The 25,734-nt window shown below is 43.5% G+C and overlaps 1 protein-coding gene and 1 long non-coding RNA gene across 6 annotated transcripts in view; one reads left to right on the forward strand and one right to left on the reverse strand.

Moving 5' to 3' along the window:
- Nucleotides 1-15,609, forward strand: part of LOC119209317 (zinc finger homeobox protein 4-like) — a 21,151-nt gene extending 5,542 nt beyond the window's left edge. Inside the window, exons 1-7 of one of the 5 annotated variants that reach the window (XM_062557575.1) lie at nucleotides 12,306-12,367; nucleotides 12,458-12,621; nucleotides 13,576-13,626; nucleotides 13,951-14,004; nucleotides 14,461-14,514; nucleotides 14,915-14,997; nucleotides 15,230-15,609. In XM_062557575.1, coding sequence (XP_062413559.1) covers nucleotides 12,505-12,621; nucleotides 13,576-13,626; nucleotides 13,951-14,004; nucleotides 14,461-14,514; nucleotides 14,915-14,997; nucleotides 15,230-15,236 — 366 coding nt within the window. In that variant the 5' untranslated portion in view covers nucleotides 12,306-12,367; nucleotides 12,458-12,504 and the 3' untranslated portion in view covers nucleotides 15,237-15,609. Of the gene's footprint in view, nucleotides 1-524; nucleotides 615-707; nucleotides 1,042-1,252; nucleotides 1,340-1,539; nucleotides 2,631-12,305; nucleotides 12,368-12,445; nucleotides 12,622-13,575; nucleotides 13,627-13,950; nucleotides 14,005-14,460; nucleotides 14,515-14,914; nucleotides 14,998-15,229 lie in introns of those variants that run through there. The other 4 variants (XM_062557574.1, XR_009942437.1, XR_009942436.1 and 1 more) reach the window with 4 other exon arrangements.
- Nucleotides 3,886-12,270, reverse strand: LOC134105098 (uncharacterized). Its single transcript, XR_009942438.1, has 4 exons — nucleotides 12,092-12,270; nucleotides 11,950-12,009; nucleotides 11,089-11,274; nucleotides 3,886-4,342 (listed from the first exon to the last, which is right to left on the reverse strand). It is a non-coding gene; the product is annotated as an uncharacterized LOC134105098 (long non-coding RNA).
- Nucleotides 15,610-25,734: the final 10,125 nt, after the last annotated feature.

Consider the following 25,734-nt stretch of genomic DNA (forward strand, 5'->3'; position numbering starts at 1 on the left):
TCGGCTTATTGATCATTTCACTGCATTCACGGTTCAGTATCAACTTTCGTGTAACTTGACGAATAAGCAAACAAGTGCTGCATGAGAATGAGTCCAATGATGTGAGAATTTAAGTTTTTATTAAGTTTTGATCACCAGGTGGATCAATCACAGTTTGTCTCTTGACAAGAAGAAGCCGCCTTCTTATTCAATAACTTAGTTACAAAATAATTTTTATTTATAGTATTTCATCATCCTAATATAGCTGTAGACATTACTATATTTTTTTCCATATCTCCTGCGAAAATGGATACGATAAGTTAATTAAAAACACACATGTAGTTTAACAACTCAGCCTCTAACTTCTCTTCCCTTTAGACTCACTTAGCTTTCTTTACATATTTCCCCTTAGGTACTCAGTAAGTAGACCTGTTATATTAACTACTAACTATGCATGATGTGATCTAAATGACTGCATTACTCAAAGATTTAGTTCAGTTTGGAGATGACAATTGCACATTTTTATACATGTGGTGAACGAGAAGGAGGGCAACGTGGAAGAAACTGAAAAGAAACGGGTTCCATTGTCCAACTGGAGAGGGAGACCAGGAGGCCTTAGCGGGATTTCAGGCCTTGTAAGAGAATTTAAACTGATCTGATTTTTTTTCTTCTTCTTTTTCTTGAGCTAATAAGCGAGTCTGAAATGTTTCAAATGTTTTATGTTTCAGAAGCACCCGGTAAGGAGAAGCACAGCCCCCCCCTTTCTATGTTGTGTCTTTGAGGATCCTCACAGGACCCCCCAGTAGACCCTCTGATCTACTGGAGTAAATTTAAAACCTTTCATCTGTTTTTTGATGGTTTTCTCCTCGTTAAATGTGTTTTGGGGAGGGATATTTTTCTGATCCCATGTAAAATTTGCGGGACGAAGTTCATCTTCAAAACTTTCATTGGCCAAATTTCTTTGAGCAAATAGGTGAGTCTGAAAAGTTCCCATTCTCTTTATTACAGGATCATCATTTTGATGATGCAGCCTTCATAGAGATCGATCTTCCTGCTGCTGAGGTGAGAACATCGACTCTGATGAGCTTCTCATATTAAGATCATCAGTTAATTTTTAAGAAAACACACATTTCCCCTTAGGTACTCAGTAAGTAGGCCTGTAATATTAACTATTAACTATGCATAATGTGATCTAAATGACGGCATTACTCAAAGATTTTGTTCAGTTTGGAGATGACAAATGAACATTTTTATATATGTGGTGAATGAGAAGGATGACAAGAAAATATCTGGAAACAAAGGGAATAAACCTCCCAACTGCAAAGGGAGACCAGGAGCCTGTAGCGTGATTGCAGGGAAGGTAAGATCAAACTCATTGAGAATTTAAATCTTTCCATCGGTTTATTTGTTTTCTCCTTGTTAAATGTTTTCTGGGCAGGGAGTTTTTTCTGAGCTCTGACGGTTGCAGGACGGAGCTCATATTCAAAACTTAAACTGGCCAATTGCCAACGCTCTTTGATCTAAAGGGTGAGTCTGAAATGTTTCAAATGTCTCTTACAGGTCCAACCTCCTTCTCCTCCTCCTACTCTTCTCCCAGAATAAGAAGAAGCACAGCCCCCCCTATGTGTGTTGTGTCTTAAAGGCACAGGACCCCGATCTCCCGTCCTCTGCTCTACTGGACATGAACGCTGCACTAGAAGCCCAGGGATATGAGTCCTGGTGATGTCACTGCTCCGTCACATGTGCACGGCTTTCATTTGATCATCTGTAATAAAATGGCACTGTTAGTGAAACGCTTGTAATGTTCATTTGTGTTCATGGCGGATGAGATGAAGAGCCGTGAAGAAGACAGCCTTTAAATACTCGCTGGTTTACAGTTCACGTAAACAAAGGAGAATGTGAGATGATTTCACAAGTCCAGTTTCATCATGTCAAAGAAACCCTGAAGTTCTTGTTTTCCTTCTGTCGTAATCTCTCGTGTCAGTGATAAAACCGTGCCCCTATTCATTATGAACAGCTGTGTATTGATCCCCTGTGGTTGCATAGACCACCCTAGATATGATTGGAATCAACATAAGTCATGACAGGAAAAAACATGTCTACACAAAGGTATAATTCATGCGATCTGTTGATGACAACTGGGGTTACAGAGTGTTGTAACACGCTTTTGAAATCCTCTAAAGAGTAGTAACATTTATATGAGTAACATATGTCAGCAAAATAGTTGCACAGTTGTATTTTTCCACTTTGTATTTCTGGAGACAGTGAACACTGATTGACTCCATCTAGTGGACTCATTATGCAGCCCTACTTATTCTGTTGATTGAAACTACAGCTGATGACATCTATAACAAGTTTGCAGGAATGTATTCACTCCATAATTCCTTTGTCCGGTTGATGTGCTGTATGTCCACTGCTGCATCAGGTTTTTGAATGAGCAAAGTGTAACATTGCTATTTGAAAGCTGTTCTTACAGTGGTTTGCCTCCTTCTCTCGTTCTACTAACCCCTTCCAAAACATCTGCATGTTCAGATTATTTAAAATCAACCAGCCCAATTGAACATTTTAATGTAGTTATACACACCAGAAAAGTATAATTGGAGCATCTAAATAAGAAGTTTATTCTGCGTCAGTCCGCCTTAAAACTTTCCACAAAGGATAAAAAAGTAAGCTTTGTGACATTTCTGTTTCAAAACAACGCTATGTGATGCAATGTGTGTCACTAAACCTGTTGGTGATGATGTAAAATGATGTGGAGCATCACAGTCAGAAGTGACAGGAGGGACAATATGTAACACAGAAAGAGAACAATTTAAGGAGGAAAAACACAAACAAACAGGCAGATGAATTTGGTCCTGTGCATTTATCTCATTCTAAGGATTCACAGCAGCAACATTTAAAGCAACACAGTTGAGCCCTCAGTGACATCCACAGATGCTGTTGGAGCCTTAATGCAGGTTTTAGTGATTTTGGTAATCTTCAAAGTAGGAGAAACAGTATAAATTAGATTTAACCATTGTTAACAATAACTACAAAGGTTCTATTAAGTGGGAGAGATTGGGAAAGTTGCAGTTGTGCCAAACAAACAGAAACTAAGACAACAAAACAAGGCCTAGCTAACTACCTCTGGGAAAGAAACAAAAAAATAGCCTCCCTTACTGTAGATAGCAGTACTGTTTGACCCTAAGGGGTTGCCGTAGTAGAAGTGGTTCTCGTGGGATTATCTTTGTGTTGATTGTTAGGTGTTTGGCGGAAACGCGACTCAGAGCTTTGTGGCGTTGAACTGTGGTCACAAATAAAGAAGGTTCCAACTCCCATTCCGATGCTTCATTACTCGAGGCAACATGGTGTCAGAAGTGGTATGTCCATCCAGAAGACATCTCTCGGATGACTTCGTCTCTAGGAAGTAGCCTACGTCAACTTTGAATTCTCGACCGCAGTGAGCGACAGCGTACTAGAAATGGCCGATGGATTCAGACGTCCGGACCCTCTCGTTTTTGACAAAAATGTGACATAGAGAGGGAGCCGTCCTTCACGTATGCGCTCGCGGTACTAGGAGAAGGGCAACAACGTGGCTGTTCCAGAAGAATCCAGAGAGGACCCCGAGTGTCTGACAAGAAAGTTTAAGGAAATATGCAACCTTGAAACGAACGTGATAATGGAGAGGCACAACTTCAACACCAGACACCAAGAACGAAATGCCTTTAGTTGTACTACTGACATACTACTAAAAAGAGAGATCTCTTTTTAACATGAATCCTTAATTAATTATACAAAAATGATTTTGTCACTGTTTTTAATGATAAATAAAGAAAAAAGCGTTATTTTCAATAAAAGAAAAAAAAACATCTGCTGTTGCACAAAACGTGCAGTTGGAATCTTTAAACTCCGTTGTTTTTGTGGCGAGTGGAACTCTGTGGGTGTGGAGCGCCTTTTTGGCCCGCTCGACACCGATGACACCGGCAACGCCACCCGGGGAATTTCACCCCGAGAATGGGATCGTACTATAATTAATTTAAATGCAGAAAGCACACAGGTTCGATTTATGCGTGAAGCCAGAGACGTAGTTCCGTTATAAAAATAATTTTATTTACTACAATTACTAAAACATCAAATATAAAATACCATTTAAAATACCCGACCTACTAAATATGGAAAATAGGTACTGAGGCCTTACCGGTGGAGGGACAGGGCCAACGGGGTGTGGGGTCTCAGGGAAGGATCACCCCAATCACACGTGCACACACAAACACACACTACAGCAAGCAAAACTCAAATTAAACCAAACGGGGGAAAACACAGCACACGCGAGGGAGACACCACCACCTGGGACACCGACACCACCACCTTCGGCACTCAGCAACTATGGAAGAGAGCATGCAGTTATTGGGAGGGAAAGTAAATCAATAAACCAAAAAATAAACAAAAACTACTTCAAGGCAAATCTAGGCAGCAAAGGTGTCTTAAATGGCTGCCTAGAGCCTACCAACCAGTTATGACAATAGACAATATAATCAACAAAATTAGTCTTTTCATTAGAACGTAGACAAAAGAAATATAAACCAAAATCACTTAAATCATAGTTTAACAAATAAACCCATAAACATAACAAACTCCATATACATAGTAGCAAAACACAGGCGACCCAAAAAGAAGGCAAACTATCATTCTGGTCGCAATCAGACAGCCCTGCCCGACACTTTGAGCGACAAATCCGGGCGCTTCAACTACAAGTTGTAGTTGGAATCAAATAAAACGGAGACAAAACAGCAGCGTGGCAGGGAAGGGAGGGGTTGGTGCAGATACCAGCGCACGGCGAAGCAATTTTACGACCCTGGTGTGCACAAAACCAAATTTACTGTTTTAGATTTCAAAACATAAACACTACAGCGCCACTGGTATACATACATACCAGTCAGGGAGTGTCGCACACGTACACCTGCCGCCCTCATACAGCTACACACAGCCTACAATAAAACGGCAGATTACTTAACAACTCATTAAAATACATGAGAGGAGAAAGGTTTGTCCGACCTACCAGCGGCACCGCTCAACCCGATTCCATTAAAGGAAAGCCTGGGTTGGTGACAGGGAGACACTGCAAAGGGACAATACACTCTAATGGTCATCCCAACGCAACCAAGGCCAAAGTAAAAGAGCAATTAAGCACACTACATTACCTGTTGCACAACCGTGAGCGCGCCGCGAACGCGAGAGGACCCAGAGCGGAATGTACCTCCAGCAACAAAGAGTAACGGGTCAAGATGTCAAACCCCCCGCCTATATAGCATGCAGTGACTTCATGATTGGTCCAAAGAGAATGAAGTGATTGAAACCACCTGCGACCAGTCAATCTGCTACAATCTACCCCAACTTTTGGATCGTCGCCCCGACGATCGAGCAAACCCAACAATTCTCTAATCCCATGGTCTAAAGAGGGCAGAGACAGAATTAACCAGCGGGTCCGGCCGGTGTACTGCACCGCCTGCCGGTAACCCCACGGCCCTCGGGAGGCGATTGATGTTAGAATGGTGGCCTGCTGTTGACCGGGCTGTCCGACGGACTGCAACTTCACTGGTATCTGAATGGATGGTTGGGGAGGCTGCGTTCGCAGTGCTGGGAACCCTGACAAGGTCCAAAACCGGGTATACTGGGTTGGTTTGAGTCTGTTCTACCAAGGGAGGCTCTTCCCGGAGGACCAGCAGATCCCCGTCACCAAAGTATTCCTCCTCTGATTTGGAATGATCTAAGGAGGGTGACAGGACGGCAGCAGGGCCACCAGAAGGGTCTAGCCCGACAGCAGCCTTCAGCAGGGCACGATTAACATGCCGGGACTTAGTCGGATTGTCTACAGGCGCTATGGTGTACACTGCCCCACCCTCGGCTGGTGCCCTCAGAACTCTGTATGACACAGGCTCATACAGATCCTGGATCTTATGACGACCTCGTGTACTGAGGTTCCGCAACCACACCAGCTGGCCTACATCCAGAGGGTGGTCTCGAACGTGCTGGTCATAGTTCCTTTTACGACGCTCTGCCGCACACCTTAACCTTTCCCCAGCTCCCTCAAAAGCAATCCGTAAGCGTGTCTGGTGTTCCTGGATCCACTCATGGGTACTGCCACACAGAGGATCTTTTACTCTACCTAGCAGGAAATCAACCGGGAGCCTGGGCTCCTGCCCAAACATCAACAGAAAAGGGGACTCCCCAGTGGCCTGATGAGGGGTGGTGTTATAGGAATACAGCACCTGTGGCAAACAGGAACTCCAGTCACGTTTCCGGGACACCGGAAAAGTGCGCAACAAGTTGTGCAAGGTTCGATTAAAGCGTTCACACTGACCATTACCACTCGGATGGTATGGAGTGGTACGAGACTTCTCAATGCCGTAGAGCCTACAGAGCTGCTGGATCAGAGAACTCTCAAAGTTGCGGCCCTGGTCCGAGTGTATACGAGCAGGAACACCAAACTTTGAGAACCATTCTGTCACCAAAACCTGAGCCACAGTGGAAGCTCTTTGGTCACGGGTGGGGACAGCAAGCGTATACTTGCTAAATACATCAGTCATTACGAGGACATTTTCCAACCCGTTATGAGTCTGTTCTAACACTGTAAAATCCATAGCTACAATCTCATTTGGCCGTGAAGCCAGCAAATGCCCCATGAAGCTGCGGGCAGCTGGCTGGGTGTCCTTAGCCACTTGGCACCTCTCGCAGGCCCGACACCATTCTGCGGCTGCAGAGGACATACCTGGCCAGTAACACCGCCGTCGCAAAAGCTCTGATGTTCTTTCCACACCCTGATGACCATGGTCTTGGTGAACCTTGGTCAACACTTCTTCCCTTAAGGAAGCTGGCAGAATTAGCTGGGACACTGCCTCCAGGCCATCAGGGCGGAAGGCCTGGCGGTACAAGACCCCATCCCTTTCCATCAACCGGTCCCATTGGCGCAGCAATGCCAAGGCAGGCTGTGAGACCGTCTTTCGCTCCTCACCATTGGGGCGATTGCCTCTCCGCCAGAAGACCAGAGCCTCTTTAATGACGGGATCTGCCTGTTGCAAAACACTGAGATCTGCAGGTGTATATTCTGGCAAGGCAGCAATGGCCGATTGAACTGCTTCAACTTGGTTCACTTGGGCATGCTGTAAGGAATCTGGGAGTACTGTACCAGGGACCGCGGCCTCTAGTTCTCGTCTGCTAGGCTGGTGTTGGCGGGACAGAGCGTCGGCATTTCCATTACTCCTCCCTGATCGATATTTGATGTCAAAATCGAAGGAGGCTAGCTGTGCTGCCCAACGTTGTTCGGTGGCACCGAGCTTTGCCGAAGACAAGTGGCTAAGCGGGTTGTTGTCTGTGAAGACAACACATTTATGGCCTAGTAGGTACTCCCTAAATTTCTCGGTCATAGCCCACTTGAGTGCCAAAAACTCTAGCTTCATGGAGCTGTAGTTTTGCATATTGCGCTCAGTGGGCCTCAGACCTCGGCTGGCATAAGCCACTGGTCTAACCTTGCCTGATTGCTCCTGGGAGAGCACTGCCCCAAGTCCCCCATAGCTTGCATCAATCTCAAGAATGAATGGCAAAGAGAAGTCTGCATAAGCAAGCACAGGTGCTGTGACAAGTTTGATCTTAAGTGCATCAAAATTACACTGGCACTGCTCCGTCCAATGTCCCCTCACAGAGAGCTCTGCTCTTTTCCTTGACTTTGTGCCTCCTAGTTCTGCAACCAGCTTATGCAGCGGGGCCGCCAACTTGGCAAACCCCTCCACAAAGCGGCGATAGTAACTGGCAAAACCAAGGAACGACCGCAACTCTGGGATGGTGGTAGGTGGGGGCCAGTTTGCCACCACCTGCACTTTACTGGGATCTGTGGAGACACCTTTGTCCGAAATGACATGACCCAAGTAGCGCACCTCCTGTTGGAAAAATGCACATTTGCTTAGCTTTGCCTTCAGGCCTTGCTGCTGAAGCCTCTTCAGCACTACACCCAACCTCTCCAGATGCTGTTCCACTGTGGAAGAGAAAACCACAATGTCGTCAAGGTACAAAAGCAATGACTGGCACTGCTGATCTCCAAATATACGCTGCATCAACCTCTGAAAGGTGCCTGGGGCGTTGCAAAGCCCAAACGGCATACGATTCCACTCGAAGAGGCCGAATGGGGTGCAAAATGCAGTTTTGGATCGATCCGCCTCAGAAACAGGGACCTGGTTATAGCCACTGGCCAGATCCAAAGTGGAAAACCAGCGGGCACCCGTCAAGGCATCCAGGGACTCGTCAATACGAGGAAGGGGAAAAGCATCTTTCCTCGTTTTGTTGTTCAGTTGCCTGTAATCGACACACATACGTAAGCTCCCATCCTTTTTCTTTACCAACACAATGGGACTGGCATAGGGGCTGCTGCTCTCCCTTATTACCTGTGCCTCCAAGAGTTGGTTGATGTGGTCCTTAACCAGCTCATACTCTGAAGGAGGGATGCGCCTATGGCGTTGCCGAACAGGGACATCGTCCAAAAGAGGGATGTCGTGAGCAATCAGGTTTGTACAACCCAGGTCACCATCATGGGTGGCGAAGACAGGGGTATAGTCCTGTAAGAAGGACCGAACCTGGCTCTGCTCTTCAGCGGGCAGTGAGGACAAGTCCATGGCCTCAATCTGGTCATGCACTCCAGGAGAAACAGCTTGAGACCTCACCGTGGCAACCACCGATGGCACTTCGGTGACCCCTGCAGGCAAACTGACAACATTGACCTTATCCAGGGTGCCCACAACAGTGCGAGGGTACAGGATCACATCGATGGCCCCAACATTCACAATGGGTATGGAAGCAGTGCCCCCGACCACCTGAACCAGGGCCAGGGAAGCTAGCAGTCCAGCAGGCAAACCAGAGTCCAAAGGCTCGAACAGTACAGTACAACCGGAATACTGCTCTGAACAGGTTGCAGCGATGGTCTTCATCGTGCCACCAGGAATGCGGCAGGACTTCCTACCCCGAACCTTCACCTTGCCTGAAACATCCTGGGGAGACTGCTCGCTAGCCTGGTGACACCGTTGAAATGCCTTCACGACAGGCTCCGGAGCCCTAGATACAGAGGGAAGGTTGAATAAGGCAAAACCATGTTGACTGAAGAGCTCTCTGTAGCACCTACGGATAATATTCATTCCCAACACACCTGGGACGTGAAGTGACATATCACCGGGAGGGTCTTTAACCACCAGTACACCACACCCTGCTATTGACTTACCACAGAGTTTAACATCCAATTCCAGGTAGCCAATATAAGGGATAGCTAGCCCATTTGCTGCTCGGAGCTGTAGCCAGTGGCAAGATTGGAGTTTCTCTCTACCCCACGGCTTAAACTGCTGGAGGAAAAAGCGCTCTGTAATTGTAGACACCATGGATCCAGTGTCCACCAAGCACGGAATATCAACCCCTCCCATAGTCACGTCCAGATGTGGACAAGAGGAAATCAATTTAGGAACTTCCTCCAAAACACTTGGGATAACCTCCGAGCCAGTGGCTGCCCCCTCCGCATTGTGACTCTGCAATACGGCGGGCGCTAGTTTTCCGAAAGGTGACGCAATTGCCTACTTGACTGTTGGTGAGCAGACAGAACAGGCTCAGTGTGAGGTGGGGCACGTATCCCCTCACACTCCCTAGCAAAGTGACCTGGTTGCTGACAACGCCGACATATAACAGGGCCCTTATAAGGTGGACGATTGCGTGGCTGTGAGCTTTGTAGGAGAGCAATGCTTTGAGTAAGCTGGTTTAACTGCTCTTGCTGCAGCTTCAACATTTCTCTCATCTCACTCAGATCAGACGCTTGCGAAGTATTCAAACCCTGAGGACCACACTGTACTCCAAACTGCATGCCCAAGGCGGAGGGGACGGAATGACTTCGGCCCCTAACACCCCCAGGCAAACCCTCACGCTCCCACCGGATGGCCTCGCCCCTGACCTCAAGTAGAACCATAGTAGGCTTCCGGCGCACCAACTGTTTTAGCTCACGGCGGAGAGCACCTTCAAACACGTGCTCTACAAACTGGTCGCGCAACAATACTTCAGAATTTGGCATGCCATTAGGGGCACTCTGTTTCACGGCTGCCATAAGACTCATTAGGGCAAGGGAAAACTCTTGCAGTGTCTCTCCGTCCTGCTGCCGTCTAGAAAAGAAAGCTTCCTGGAGGGCTACGTATGACTCATAACAACCATACAACTCCTGTAATGCCTCTATAATTTTGGTTGGGTCACCTCGCTCTGTACTAGGCCGATGCTTTATTTCTTCGCGTGCTTCCCCCTCCAAATGGTCAAACAAGAAAAAGGCCTGATCGGCAACAGACAGATGGCGCGCCCTCATGCAGGCCTGCACCTCATCAAGCCACTCTGTGAGCCCTATACCTGATCTACCCCGAAACGTGGGACATTTTCTATCTCGAGGTACAACAATCAGTCGCTCAGTTACGGGGGCATTAACTGTGGGAATCGTAGGGGCCGCAGAACTGGGACCAGGAGTATTGACATTCTGCTCCTGGCGCATCCTCTCATTATCCGCTCGTAACTGTGCAACTAAATCTCTCAACTCCTGTAACTCCTCGCCCATAACGAAGCCCTACTGATACAATGGGGCCGAACAGGAAATTAACAGCAATTCGTCGAGAGCCACAGAAGTGGGAAGAAGCCAGCTGCTGTTTTGTCTCAAAAATAAATAAAACACAAGAAAACAAGGTTAAACACAGTAACCCACAATACAATAGTTACACTATCCAAATACAGTAAAACAGGTACAAACGTCTATGGCTTTCAAAAGTGCATATCCTGCCAGCAACGCCAGATTGTGGCGAGTGGAACTCTGTGGGTGTGGAGCGCCTTTTTGGCCCGCTCGACACCGATGACACCGGCAACGCCACCCGGGGAATTTCACCCCGAGAATGGGATCGTACTATAATTAATTTAAATGCAGAAAGCACACAGGTTCGATTTATGCGTGAAGCCAGAGACGTAGTTCCGTTATAAAAATAATTTTATTTACTACAATTACTAAAACATCAAATATAAAATACCATTTAAAATACCCGACCTACTAAATATGGAAAATAGGTACTGAGGCCTTACCGGTGGAGGGACAGGGCCAACGGGGTGTGGGGTCTCAGGGAAGGATCACCCCAATCACACGTGCACACACAAACACACACTACAGCAAGCAAAACTCAAATTAAACCAAACGGGGGAAAACACAGCACACGCGAGGGAGACACCACCACCTGGGACACCGACACCACCACCTTCGGCACTCAGCAACTATGGAAGAGAGCATGCAGTTATTGGGAGGGAAAGTAAATCAATAAACCAAAAAATAAACAAAAACTACTTCAAGGCAAATCTAGGCAGCAAAGGTGTCTTAAATGGCTGCCTAGAGCCTACCAACCAGTTATGACAATAGACAATATAATCAACAAAATTAGTCTTTTCATTAGAACGTAGACAAAAGAAATATAAACCAAAATCACTTAAATCATAGTTTAACAAATAAACCCATAAACATAACAAACTCCATATACATAGTAGCAAAACACAGGCGACCCAAAAAGAAGGCAAACTATCATTCTGGTCGCAATCAGACAGCCCTGCCCGACACTTTGAGCGACAAATCCGGGCGCTTCAACTACAAGTTGTAGTTGGAATCAAATAAAACGGAGACAAAACAGCAGCGTGGCAGGGAAGGGAGGGGTTGGTGCAGATACCAGCGCACGGCGAAGCAATTTTACGACCCTGGTGTGCACAAAACCAAATTTACTGTTTTAGATTTCAAAACATAAACACTACAGCGCCACTGGTATACATACATACCAGTCAGGGAGTGTCGCACACGTACACCTGCCGCCCTCATACAGCTACACACAGCCTACAATAAAACGGCAGATTACTTAACAACTCATTAAAATACATGAGAGGAGAAAGGTTTGTCCGACCTACCAGCGGCACCGCTCAACCCGATTCCATTAAAGGAAAGCCTGGGTTGGTGACAGGGAGACACTGCAAAGGGACAATACACTCTAATGGTCATCCCAACGCAACCAAGGCCAAAGTAAAAGAGCAATTAAGCACACTACATTACCTGTTGCACAACCGTGAGCGCGCCGCGAACGCGAGAGGACCCAGAGCGGAATGTACCTCCAGCAACAAAGAGTAACGGGTCAAGATGTCAAACCCCCCGCCTATATAGCATGCAGTGACTTCATGATTGGTCCAAAGAGAATGAAGTGATTGAAACCACCTGCGACCAGTCAATCTGCTACAATCTCATTTCATTTCCTTCAGGAGACGTTCTGGGAAGGACTCCAAGGGAAGGAAGCAGATAAATCAGCGAAACTTCCCAGAAGTTGATGTCAAGGTTCCAAATAATTTCACATTGTTTGTGTTGGTGTGGATGTGTTCTTGTATCCACACCCTCTTTATGACGTTCCCTTTCTCTGGTGGGCAGAGAGTCTATAAAGACCTGTGTGGATCCAACTCTCCACTTCACTCACCATGAAGAAGAGCGTGCTGCTGGTCCTGTTGTCTCTGCAGGTCTTCCTGCTCATCACAGCCTTCTCGTCTGCTGATGGAGCCTCCACAGGGATCGGTCTTCAGCAGCCTGCTGCTGAGGTGAGAACATCGACTCTGATGAGCTTCTCCTGTATCAACAGGTCCTCGATTCTCAGTCTCTGCTCGCTGATCATTTCACTGCTTAGTTTTTCACTGTTCAGTATCAACCATTGTGTGACTTGGCTGAGAATGATGTGGCTTTCTTATTCATTCCTATTAATAAAAGTAATTTTAAGTATTTCATCATCTTAATATAGCTATAGACACTACTACCTGTTTTTTTCAAAATCTCCTGCAATATTGGATACGTTCAATTATGAATTATTTACAATTATTAGAAATTATTAACAACTCTGCCTCTAACTCCTCTTCCCTTTAGGCTCACTTAGCTTTCTTTACATATTTCCCCTTAGGTACTCAGTAAGTACCCTGTTATATTAACTACTAACTATGCATGATGTGATCTAAATGACTGCATTACTCAAAGATTTTGTTCAGTTTGGAGATGACAAATGAACATTTTTATATATGTGGTGAACGAGAAGGAGTGCAACATGAAAAAAAAAGGGATTCCATTGTCCAACTGCAATAAGAGACCAGGATTCCTCAGCACAATTTCAGGCCTTGTAAGAGAATTTAAACGTTTCCTCTGATTTTATTCTATTTTCTTCTTCTTCTCGAGCTAATAAGTGAGTCTGAAACATAATGTGTTTTATGTTTCAGAAGCGCCCGGTAAGGAGAAGCACAGCCCCCCCCCCCCCCCCCCCCCTCTATGTTGTGTCTTTGAGGATCCTCACAGGACCCCCCAGTAGACCCTCTGCTCTACTGGAGTGAATTTAAAACCTTTCATCTGTTTTACTATTGTTTTCCCCCCTGTTAAATGTGTTTTGGGAAGAGAGTTTTTTCTGAGCCCATGTAAAATTTGCGGGACGAAGTTCATCTTCAAACGTCTATTGGCCGAATTTCTTTGAGCAAATAAGTGAGTCTGAAATGTTTCCATTGTCTTCATTACAGGATTATTTTGATGAGGCAGCCTTCGTAGAGATCGATCTTCCTGCTGCTGTGGTGAGAACATCGACTCTGATGAGCTTGAAATGTTTCAGATGATTTTTGTTGAAGGGGTCCGTGGTAAGAAGAAGCACAGCCCCCCCCTCTCTATGTTGTGTCTTCCAGGCTCCTCACAGGACCCTCCAGTAGACCCTCTGATCTACTGGAGTGAATTTATAACTTTTCTTCTGTTTTTTTGATTATTTCCTCCTCGTTAAATGTGTTTTGGGGAGGGATTTTTTTCTGAGCCCATGTCAAATTTGCGGGACGAAGTTCATCTTCAAAACAAATTTCTTTGAGCAAATAGGTGAGTCTGAAATGTTTCCATTGTCTTCATTACAGACTCCTTTTTTTGATAATGGAGCCTCCAGAGAGATCGTTCTTTCTGCTGCTGAGGTGAGAACATCGACTCTGATGAGCTTAAACAGGTCCTCGATTCTCAGTCTCTGCTCGGTGATCATTTCACTGCTTAGTATTTCACTGTTCAGTATCAACCATTGTGTGACTTGGCTGAGAATGAGTCAAATGATGTGAGAAATTAAGTTGCTTTAAGTTTTTATTCAGCTTTGATCACCGGGTGGAAAGTAGCTTTCTTATTCATTCCTATTTTTAAAAGTAATTTAAAGTATTTCATCATCTTAATAAAGCTATAGACACTACTACCTGCTCTTTCAAAATCTTCTGCAATAATGGATACGTTCAATTATGAATTGTTTACAATTATTAGAAATTATTAACAACTCAGCCTCTAACTCCTCTTCCCTTTAGGCTCACTTAGCTTTCTTTACATATTTCCCCTTAGGTACTCCGTAAGTAGACCTGTTATATTAACTACTTTTTTTTCACAAACAGACAGGTTCCAACTGCAGAGGGAGACCAGGATCCTGTGGCGTACTTGGAGAGAAGGTAAGAGAATTTAAACCTTTTCCTCCGATTTTTTTTCTTTTCTTCTTTTTCTCGAGCTAATAAGTGATTCTGATATGTTTCAAATGCATTTTATTTCGTATCTCGTCCTCCTTCTACACGGTAAGAAGAAGCACACCCCCCCCCCCCCCCCCCCCCTCTACGTTGTGTCTTTGAGGCTCATCACAGGACCCCCCAGTAGACCCTCTGCTCTACCGGAATTAATTTAAAACTTTTCATCTTTTTTTTATTCTTTTCTCCTTGTTGAATGTGTTTTGGGGAGGGAGTTTTTTCTGAACCCATGTCAAATTTGAGTGACGATGTTCATCTTCAAAACGTTCATTGGCCAAATTTCTTTGAGCCAATAGGTCAGTCTGAAATGTTTTAATTGTCTTTATTACAGGATTATTCTTCTACACCTCCTCCCTCTACTACACCTCCTCCTTCTACTACACCTCCTCCTCCTTCAACAAGACCTCCCCCAGAGTAAGAAGAAGCACAGCGCCCCCCCCCCCCCCCCCCCCCCTGTAATGTGTCTTCGAGGCTCCTCCCAGGACCCCGATGGGCTCGTCCTCTGCTCTTCTGGACACTAACGCGTCACTAGAAGCCGACAAGATGCCATTTCAAGTCACGTTTAGTCCCACAATTCTCTCAGTTAGTCGGTTGAAGCCATTTGGTGACACGTCTCCTTCTTCTCTGTGTTTCTTTCTGTCTGCAGATCATAACGGTTTTGTGGAAATCCCTCACCGAGAGAGATGGACAGAGATCTCCGTTCTGTGATTTGATTGATTACGGTGGATATTCTCCTCATCAGCTACTTCCAGGGATATGAGTCCTGGTGATGTCACATGTGCACTGCTTTCATTTGATCATCTGTAATAAAATGGCACTGCTATTGAAACGCTTGTAAAGTTGATTTGTGTTTATGGTCAAAAGCCGTTGTTGCTCACAGCTGCAGAGAGGAAACAGTGATGGACAGATGATCCTTCACCTTCTCACACATTTTGTTCCACTACAAGTTTTCCCAGCTGGTCCCTGAGTGACGACAATGATCAAAACGTTGCTCCCTGTGAAGCGTCTTTGTTTCAAATGAACAGCTTGGTCCCTCCGTCTCTGCAAGGAAGCAAAGGCCGACTAGAACGTTATAGAACTTGATTGTATTTTTTTGTCATCAGTTTTCTGCTCCCACGTGAGTTGAAATCTGTTTAATTCACTCTAAATGAGACCTTTGGTGGCAATAAGCTCAACATTTAACAACAGTATCCTGTGAACTTTCAGCTTTAGGCTGATACACTTATTGAAATGTACCGTAATAACTTTACATTTTGGGAATATTCTATTTACTAGTTGACGGTTAGATAATAAGTCGGTTTGTTGCACATTGAGTCACAAACAGGACAGGTTTAGCTTAGCATACAAAATGTAGTCGTTCAGTCAATCAACAAAGCTGAAATGCCTTTAGTTGTATTCAGTATCGGCATAAAGTGATGGCAAAGGTTCCTCTTCACCCCCACAGACACAAAAGAGGTTCAAATGTTTACCCAGTTTTACAAGAAGTAATAAACATACAAATTTTTATTTAAAGAACTTTATTTTGTTTGCAACAATTTGATGCACTTAACAACATTTAGAGTAAAATCACGTTGTCCATCCTAATAACAGAAGACATTTGTAAGCATTTTCTAGAATTATAACATTTACTGAGCAGATTTTCAATAATAAGAAAACTTCTAGTCTCAATTAATGTGAGTTTAATTTTCTTCTCTAATATCTCTGTCCTGCTCTGTATAAATATAATTGATTGATTGAGGGTAGGCATTCATTTTTTTTAAACACTTGATTTTTTAACAAAACTAAAGTACAAAATAACAATTTGAATTGTAATTTAGTTTAAAAAAAATCTAACTTCCCAAAAAGTATTTTATATAAAAACAATTGACAACATGTAATAATTCAATAACGTCTGTAACAATAAAGGGATTGCTGCCATTTCTTTCTGCATGAAAGTATGGGGGAGTATTGATCACGTAATGATTGATTATTGTCACCAAATAGATAAATGGCAAAGCAAAAGAGAACAGCTTTATTGAAGAGAAGATTCATGCTCTTCATGTGCTGCTTCAGTTTTGATGGAAGACTGGTTGGATTTTAATCTTCTTTCTTAGAAATAAAAAAAGAGAAAAGTCAGTGAGATGTAAAGCTGAAAAAACATATCAACTTTTGTTTCTGTTCACATCAATCTATTGATCAATCTGTTTGTTGAATACAGGGATCAAAACTGTTCTATTTATATTTGGTTCACTTACATTAATTCGTCCTTATCAAACGGAAGAGGGGTTGGTCGAGAACCCTTTGAACAAAGAGAAAAAGTCTCCTAAACGGTTCTGTCCGGTTCAAGAATATTTTTCATTGTAAATTAGATGTAAAAATATATCTGTTTTACCTTTCGAAACACGGAGCATCCACCGATCCTCCTCCAGCAGCCGGATGGGCTGGGTGTCCCTTTTTGTCCGACCTTTCCTCCCTTTGGCAGCAACACCTCCTTCACGTACAACAAAAGCAGGAAACATCTCTCATGCTGCTCAGAGTCACTGATATTAATCTGTGCCGTGACGCAAAACCACCAAAACAAACTGAACTCTCTCACAACATGTTTGGCATTTAGACCAAAACCAACTGAATCAAAGGTGTGACAGCTGCTGCATAGTTCTTCTCACCTGAGCAGAAAGCAGCTGTTCCTGATCATCTCTCCTCAGAACGGCTGCATCAGCAGAAGAGAAGGCTGAGATGAGCAGGAAGACCTGCAGACACAACAGGACCAGCAGCACGCCTTTGTCCATGGTGGATGAGATGAAGAGCTCTGAGGACGACGACCTTTAAATACTCACTTCCACGTGAACAAAGGACCATTTCACATGATTTCACAAGTCCAGTTTCATCACGTCAGCCACACCCTGAAGTTCTTGTTTTCCTTCTGTCGTAATCTGTCGTGTCAGCAATAAAACCGTGCACCTATTCATTATAAACAGGTGTGTATTAATCCCCTGTGGTTGCATAGACCACCCAACTAATTACTAATTCATGTGATTTGTTGACAACTTGGGTTACAAAGTGTTGTAACAAGTTTTTGAAATCCTCTAAAGAGTAGAAATTTTCCCCTAATATGTCAGCAAAATAGATTGTAGTTGTATTTTTTCACATTGTTTTTCTGGAGACAGTGAACACTGATTGACTCCATCTAGTGGACTCATTATCCAGCCCTACTTATTCTGTTGATTGAAACTACAGCTGATGACATTTATAACAAGTTTGCAGGAATGTATTCACACCATAATTCCTTTGTCCGGTTGATGTGCTGTATGTCCACTGCTGCATCAGGTTTTTGAATGAGCAAAGTGTAACATTGCTATTTGAAAGCTGTTCTTACAGTGGTTTGCCTCCTTCTCCCGTTCTACTTACCCCTTACACCAGCATAATGATATAATAATATTTCATTGGAGCGTCTGAATACTAAAGATGTTATAGCCTAAAACTTTCCATTAAAGTAACCTTTGTGACATTTCCGTTTACAAAAAAACAAAGTGATGCAATGTGTGTCACTAAATCTCTTGGTGATGATGTATAATTAGGTGGAGGATTACAATCAGAAGTGACCGGAGGGAAGGTAGGTAACACAGAAAGAGAACAAAATTGAAGAAGGAAAAACACACTTTAATTGTCACAAACAAACAGGCACATGAATTTGGTCCTGTGCATTTCTCATTCTAAGGATTCAGAAGAAGCTTAATTAGTGATGTACATTAATAAAACATGGATGATTATGGGAGGAGAGATTGAGAGTGTGAGCGTGAAAGAGGGGCTCGGTGTGTCCTAAGAAGTCCCCCGGCAGTCTAAGCCTAGAGCAGCTTAACTAAGGGCTGGTCCAGGCTAACCTGAGCCAGCCCTAACTATAAGCAATATCAAAGAGGAAGCTTTATCTTAAATGAACTGACCGAGTCTGCCCCCCGGACTGAAAGTGGAAGCTGGTTCCACAAAAGAGGAGCTTGATAACTGAAGGCTCTGGCCCCCATCCTACTTTTTAAAACTCTAGGAACCACAAGTAGCCCAGCATCTACGGAGCGCAGATGCCTTGTAGGGCAATACGGTGTAACAAGCTCTTTAAGATAAGACGGTGCCTCACCAGCAAGTGCCTTGTAGGTGAGGAGAAGTACCTTAAATTCTATTCTTGATTTAACAGGAAGCCAGTGCAGAGAAGTTAATACAGGAGTTATATGATCCCATTTCTTAGTTCTTGTTAATACACGTGCTGCAGCATTCTGAATCAGCTGGAGAGGTTTAAGCGATTTACAAGAGCAGCCTGATAACAAAGAATTACAGTAATCCAGTCTAGAAGTAACATGCATGAACTAGTTTTTCTGCATCACTTTGAGACAAGAAGTTCCTGATTTTCAATATATTACGTAGATGAAAAAAGGCGGTCCTTGAAGTCTTCTTTATATGAGAGTTGAAGGACATACACAGAACCTTGTGGGACTCCGTGACCAACATTGGTGGTCCTCGATGATTCACCGTTAACAAACACAAACTGGGATCGATTCGATAAATAAGATTTAAACCAGCTGAGTGCAGTTCCTTTGATGCCAATCAAGTGTTCAGGGCCCACGGCTGCATCCAAGGTTCCTACATCCGAGGATGGCTCGGCTCCGGTTGGGGGTAGTAGACCATCACATTTCTCTTTGATAGTCAGAATTTGAAAGAGTCTTGAAATATCAACCATAGAAAACAATTCCAGGGATGTAATGAAACAAAGGGTTTCAATAAGCAAGTTTAGTCTTATGTCCATAACCTGACTGTCCTCATCTAACTAACGTCCCCCATCATGGACACGCTCTCACATCAGAGCACATTCTGTATGTAGCGTTTTTTTTCAAAGGGCAGTTTCCTTTACAACATCGGTGATGTGGAGAATAATTGCAAAGCTCCTGCATGCAGAGCCGTGAGAAACGTCGTTTGAACAAAGCAGTGAGAGCCATTGAAGAGGAGTTCCACAGGATGCACCTGAATGAAATACATTATAGGTTCAATACCATCGTACCAGTTTTTACTAGCAATATTATTCTTGTGAATAAATATGAGCATGGTGTGTATTTTAAGCCTGTGTGTAGTGCATTCTAACAGAGTGTGAAAAATGTAATTTTCCCACTGGGAATTAGTAAAACTTATGGATTATGACTAGTGTGTACATGAAATATTAACTGACAACACTATAGAGGAACTTAAGCGTTGCCCCGAGCAGCGTTTTCTCCCCAGTTTCTCTGTCTTTTGCTGCAGTAGTGTGTTGCTTTTGTTACTAATTACGGTTCATACTTGCCGGACACTTGAATCAATATTTCTTTATGATTTATTTTCAGGGTAAATCAAGGCAGAGTTTAGGGTTTGAGTCAGAGTTTGTTGAACATCCTACTTAAAACAGACCCCTGGTTTGGGCCTCCCTGGGGTACTGGGTCAAGGGGTTGTCCAACTGGACTCCGACACGGCATTCTCCTTAGTGTCGTTATGCGCAGCCTTTATACCCATAAAAATAAGTAAACAAGGAAGTAGGAGGGGCCTGAACCTACGGCGTCTCAGGAGGGACATTTCCTCACATTGTCCTGAGGACATAATCAGGAGACGTTCTGGGAGGGACTCCAAGGGAAGGAAGCCGATATATATCAGCTAAACTTCCCGTTCAAATTGTTTGTGTTTGTGTGGATGCGTTATTGTATCCACACTCTCTTAATGACTTTCCCTTTCTCCTCATGGAAGGCTGGTGGGCAGAGAGTCTATAAAGACCTGTGTGGATCCAACTCTCCACTTCACTCACCATGAAGAAGAGCGTGCTGCTGGTCCTGTTGTCTCTGCAGGTCTTCCTGCTCATCACAGCCTTCTCGTCTGCTGATGGAGCCTCCACAGGGATCGGTCCTCAGCAGCCTGCTGCTCAGGTGAGAACATCGACTCTAATGAGCTTCTCCTGTATCAACTGCATATCAAATGCACATCATGCATATAACTATGCATGATGTGATCTAAATGACTGCATTACTGAAAGATTTTGCACAAACAGACACGTTCCAAATGGAGAGAGAGATCAGGATCCCGTAGCGTGATTGCAGGCATGGTAAGAGAATTTGAACCTTTCCTCTGATTTTATATTATTTTCTTCTTTTTCTCAAGCTAATTAGTGAGTCTGAAATGTTTCAAATGATTTTTGATCATTGATTGTTTTCTCCTTGTTGAATGTGTTTTGGGGAAGGAGTTTTTTCTGAGCCCATGTAAGATTTCTGGGACGAAGTTCGTCTTCAAAACTTTCATTGGCCAAATTTCTGAGCAAATAGGTGAGTCTGAAATGTTTCCATAGTCTTTATTACAGGGTCCTCCTTCTACACCTCCTCCTCCTAGTACACCTCCTCCTACTACACCTCCTCCTCCTCCCCCAGAGTAAGTAGAAGCCCCCCCCGTTACGCGTTACTAGAAGCCGACATGATGCCATTTCAAGTCACGTTTTTAACCACCCGTAATACTGTTCTGAAACATGCGGAGGAAGAGAAGCCAATGCGACCTAAATCCTCCCAGGTATGGGAATATTTCACACTGAAATGGGGGGTGCTGGCGGATTTCTTTGCAGCGCCAGTCGTTCTAATCGCCGCGCTCGACTTAAAGGTGTAACCTTTATTATTGTTCGGTCTGAAACGGCGCGCCCAGTGACGGGTGGTGCAGCAACATTGTTGTTCGGGTGGAAATCGGGAGAAAGGTCGGTCCGGGAGATTTTCGGGAGGGGCTTTGAAACATTGGGAGGGTTGACATGTCTGGTCATGTCTGGTCATCGCAGCCCTGGACCATCAGGAGCACAAACTCACAGCAGAGTGGGATAAACTGCAGAGGCTCGAGACCCTTCTAGAGCCATGCAGGGAAATCAGTCTGTAACTTATCAAATAACATTGCTTTGATTATTTGATAATAATCTGTGCATTCTTTTTTTGATTATTTAAAAAAAAAAATCAAATATCAATAACATGTATTTATGTAAAAAATAATAATGATGATAATAATGATAATTATGTATCTGTGTCCTGTTATTTATCTTTAGTATGCATTTCAGAAAGAAAAAATGGTTAGGATTCAGGTGTGATTAATCATGATTAATCCACTGAAAATTCTGATTAATTTGATTAAAATTTTGAATCATTTGACAGCCCTAGTTTATATGCAACCACAGGGGATCAATACAAACCTGCTTTTTGTAAAATAGGCTCACAGTTTTATGACTAAAATGTGACACGTCCAGCAGAGAGATTACGACAGAAGGAAAACAAGAACTTCAGGGTGTGTCTGACATGATGAAACTGGACTTGTGAAATGATCTCAAATCGTCCTTTGTTCACGTGGAAGTGATCAAACACCAGCGAGTATTTCAAGGTCGTCGTGTTCAGAGCTCTTCATCACACGCGCCATGGACAAAGGTGTGCCGCTGGTCACAGGCTCCACAGGGATCGATCCTCAGCAGCCTGCTGCTCAGGTGAGAACATCGACTCCAATAAGCTTCTTGTGTGTCAACAGGTCCTTGATTCTCACACTCGGCTTATTGATCATTTCACTGCATTCACGGTTCAGGATCAACTTTCCTGCAACGTGACAAATAAGCAAACAAGTGCTGCATGAGAATGAGTCAAATGATGTGAGAAATTAAGTTTTTATTAAGTTTTGATCACCAGGTGGATCAATCACAGTTTGTCTCAGGTTTAGCCTTCAGAAAAAAGAAGCCTCCTTCTTATTCAATAACATTATTACAAAGTCATTTTAAAGAAGTATTTCATCAACTTAATAAAGGTATAGACATAACTATAAATGTTTTCCAAATCACGCGCAATAATGTATATGTTCTATTATAAGTCAAGTAAAAACAAACATGTAGTTTAACAACTCAGCCTCTAACTTCTCTTCCCTTTAGGCTCACTTAGCTTTCTTTACATATTTCCCCTTAGGTACTCAGTAAGTAGACCTGTTATATTAACTACCAACTATGCATGATGTGATCTAAATGACTGCATTATTCAAAGATTTAGTTCAGTTTGGAGATGACAAATGAACATTTTTGTATATGTGGTGAACGAGAAGGAGGGCAACGTGGAAACATCTGGAAAAAAACAGAAGAAACCTTCCAACCGCAGATGGAGACCAGGATTCAATAGTGTGATTGGAGGCATTGTAAGACCACATTTATTGAGAATTCAAACCTTTCCATCTGTTTCTTTATACTTTTATAAAGAAACAGTTTAATTTATTGTTTTTTGGGGAAGGGGGATTTTGATTTCTTTGAGTAAAGAGATGAGTCTGAAATGTTTCAAATGTCTTAATTACAGGTCCGTCCTCCTTCCCCTTCTCCTCCTCCTCCCCCAGAGTAAGTAGAAGCACAGCCCCCCTCTGTAATGTGTCTTTAAGGCTCCTCCCAGGACCCCGATGGGCTCGTCCTCTGCTCTTCTGGACTCCTTCTTCTCTGTGTTTCTTTCTGTCTGCAGATCATAACGGTTTTGTGGAAATCTCTCATCGAGAGAGATGGACAGAGGTCTCCGTTCTGTGATTTGATTGATTACGGTGGATATTCTCCTTATCAGCTACTTCCAGGGATTTGAGTCCTGGTGATGTCACTGCTCCGTCACATGTGCACTGCTTTCATTTGATCATCTGCAATAAAATGGCACTGCTATTGAAACGCTTGTAAAGTTGATTTGTGTTTATGGTCAAAAGCCGTTGTTGCTCACAGCTGCAGAGAGGAAACAGTGATGGACAGACGATCCTTCACCTTCTCACACATTTAGTTCTGTGCTGCATTACTCGCGTGTATGTCTCTTTAATGGCAGGTGCCCTGAGAGTGCTGACTGGAGACGCCTTTTAAAGCCCCGCCTTCTTGCCACATGTGTGTCTGCTGATCACAACTCGGAGCCTAGTCGCCCCATGTGTGGACGGCCCTTTGCCAAAGGGCTAAAAAAATACTTTCTTTTGGGGGAACCGTCTGCGTCGCCCTTATTTTGTAACGGCTGCCCAGGCCGGGTCATGACACCTAGTCAATAAATTACATTTCTCTTGATTGTTTTTTTTTGTGATCACAGTTTTCTCCTCCCAAGTGGGTTAAAATCTGTTGTTTAATTGACTATAAATGAGACCTTTGGTGGCAAGAAGCTCAACAACAGCATCCTGTGAACTTCCAGCTTTAGGCTGCTACACTTATTGAAATGTAAAGTAATAACTTTACATTTTGGGAATATTCTATTGTTGTGGAATCTTGTTGTGGAATATTTAAATAAAACTAGTTCGGGAGAAGATGATTTGGTTCTAGGTTCATCTAATAAACAGAGTATTGATGAATGATCAATGAAAGTGGCAAGAAGTCCATTTATTGCTTGCCAGCAGGGGGTCAAATACACGAGCACGTATTACGCTGCTTTGTGGAGATGGCGTCTTCGAGGAGTGAAAATGGTGAGTTCTTATACACACACACACACACGTGAAGAACTTTCCCCAATGGCAGGTATGAAATATCACACTCCAAGTTGATATGAGAACCAAGGTGAAGATGGGAGTACCAGAGTTCCTTGGTTCGAGTATTTGTGAGGAAGCGTCCTCCTTTACACAACTGCAAGACAACTTTTGAATGTCCCTTTTCGTCTCCCATTACTTCAATACAGACACTAATCACTGTTTTAGTACAAGACTCTGATATAACATATTTTACCATTTATATTTTAAATTTACTAGTTGACAGTTAGATGAGAAGTCTCTTTGTTGCACATTGAGTCACAAACAGGCCAGGTTTAGCTTAGTATACAATATGTAGTCGTTCAGTCAATCAACAAAGCCGATGTATTCAGTATGTATTCAGTGTGTAAATGGTTTTTCCCATTGTGTGTGTGTTTTTTGATTTGTGTTCTGAGAGTATGAGGCATGCTTTAAGAAAATGTGTGTAAACAATAAAAAAAACTGTAAGAAGTATGTCCTGAGTTTATCCATATTCTTACATTTTAACAGCATCTGTGGATGTCACTGAGGGCTCAACACTGTGTTGCTTTAAATGTTGCTGCTGTGAGGAGATGGGAGATAACTCCCTCCCTTTAGTGAAGGATGGTCCAGTGGGTCCTTTGCTTAACGAGATTAGTAAGGAAGCATTGTGGCACTTTTTTATCTACAGAATTCAACCAGGTCGCTTAAAGGCTGCTACTTTATACTTTTGGGTCTTTTCTGTCAGTTAGGAACCTTCCCAAGAAGAGGAGACAATCTACGTGCCGTTAAAGTGTTGACTTTTTGAGATGGTTTCATCCTATCACACACTGACTGAATGACTGAAATGGTCCGACACGTCAGCAGAGATATTACGACATGTCTCTGACATGATAAAACGTGAATTGTGAAATCATGTGAAATGGTCCTTTGTTCACGTGGAAGTGAGTATTTAAAGGTCGTCGTCCTCAGAGCTCTTCATCTCATCCACCATGGACAAAGGCGTGCTGCTGGTCCTGTTGTGTCTGCAGGTCTTCCTGCTCATCTCAGCCTTCTCTTCTGCTGATGCAGCCGTTCTGAGGAGAGACGATCAGGAACAGCTGCTTTCTGCTCAGGTGAGAAGAACTATGCAGCAGCTGTCACACCTTTGATTCGGTTGGTTTTGGTCTAAATGCCAAACATGTTGTGAGAGAGTTCAGTTTGTTTTGGTGGTTTTGCGTCACGGCACAGATTAATATCAGTGACTCTGAGCAGCATGAGAGATGTTTCCTGCTTTTGTTGTAGGTGAAGAAGGTGTTGTTGCCAAAGGGAGGAAAGGTCGGACAAAAAGGGAAACCCAAACAAAAAATCTACAGGAGCGGTTGCGGCTCAGTCATTGGAAAGGTAAAACAGATGTTTTTATCATTTTATTTGTAATGAATATAATTCTTGAACCAGACAGAACCGTTTAGAAGACTTTTTTACTTCGTTCACAGGTTCCTCCACAATATCCACTGTTTGTTTTATTCAACAAATATATTAAACAAAATACAAAAGTTGAGATGTTTTTTTTCGCTTTACATTTCACAAACTTTTCTTTTTTATTTCTCAGAAAGAAGATTAAACCTGTGTCACTTCTCACTGACTTCTCTTTGTTTTTATTTCTCAGAGGGAATAAACTCCAACCAGTCTTCCATCAGAACTAAATCAAGA

The sequence above is a fragment of the Pungitius pungitius genome, chromosome 15 (assembly GCF_949316345.1).
Source record: "Pungitius pungitius chromosome 15, fPunPun2.1, whole genome shotgun sequence".
NCBI lineage: Eukaryota > Metazoa > Chordata > Actinopteri > Perciformes > Gasterosteidae > Pungitius > Pungitius pungitius.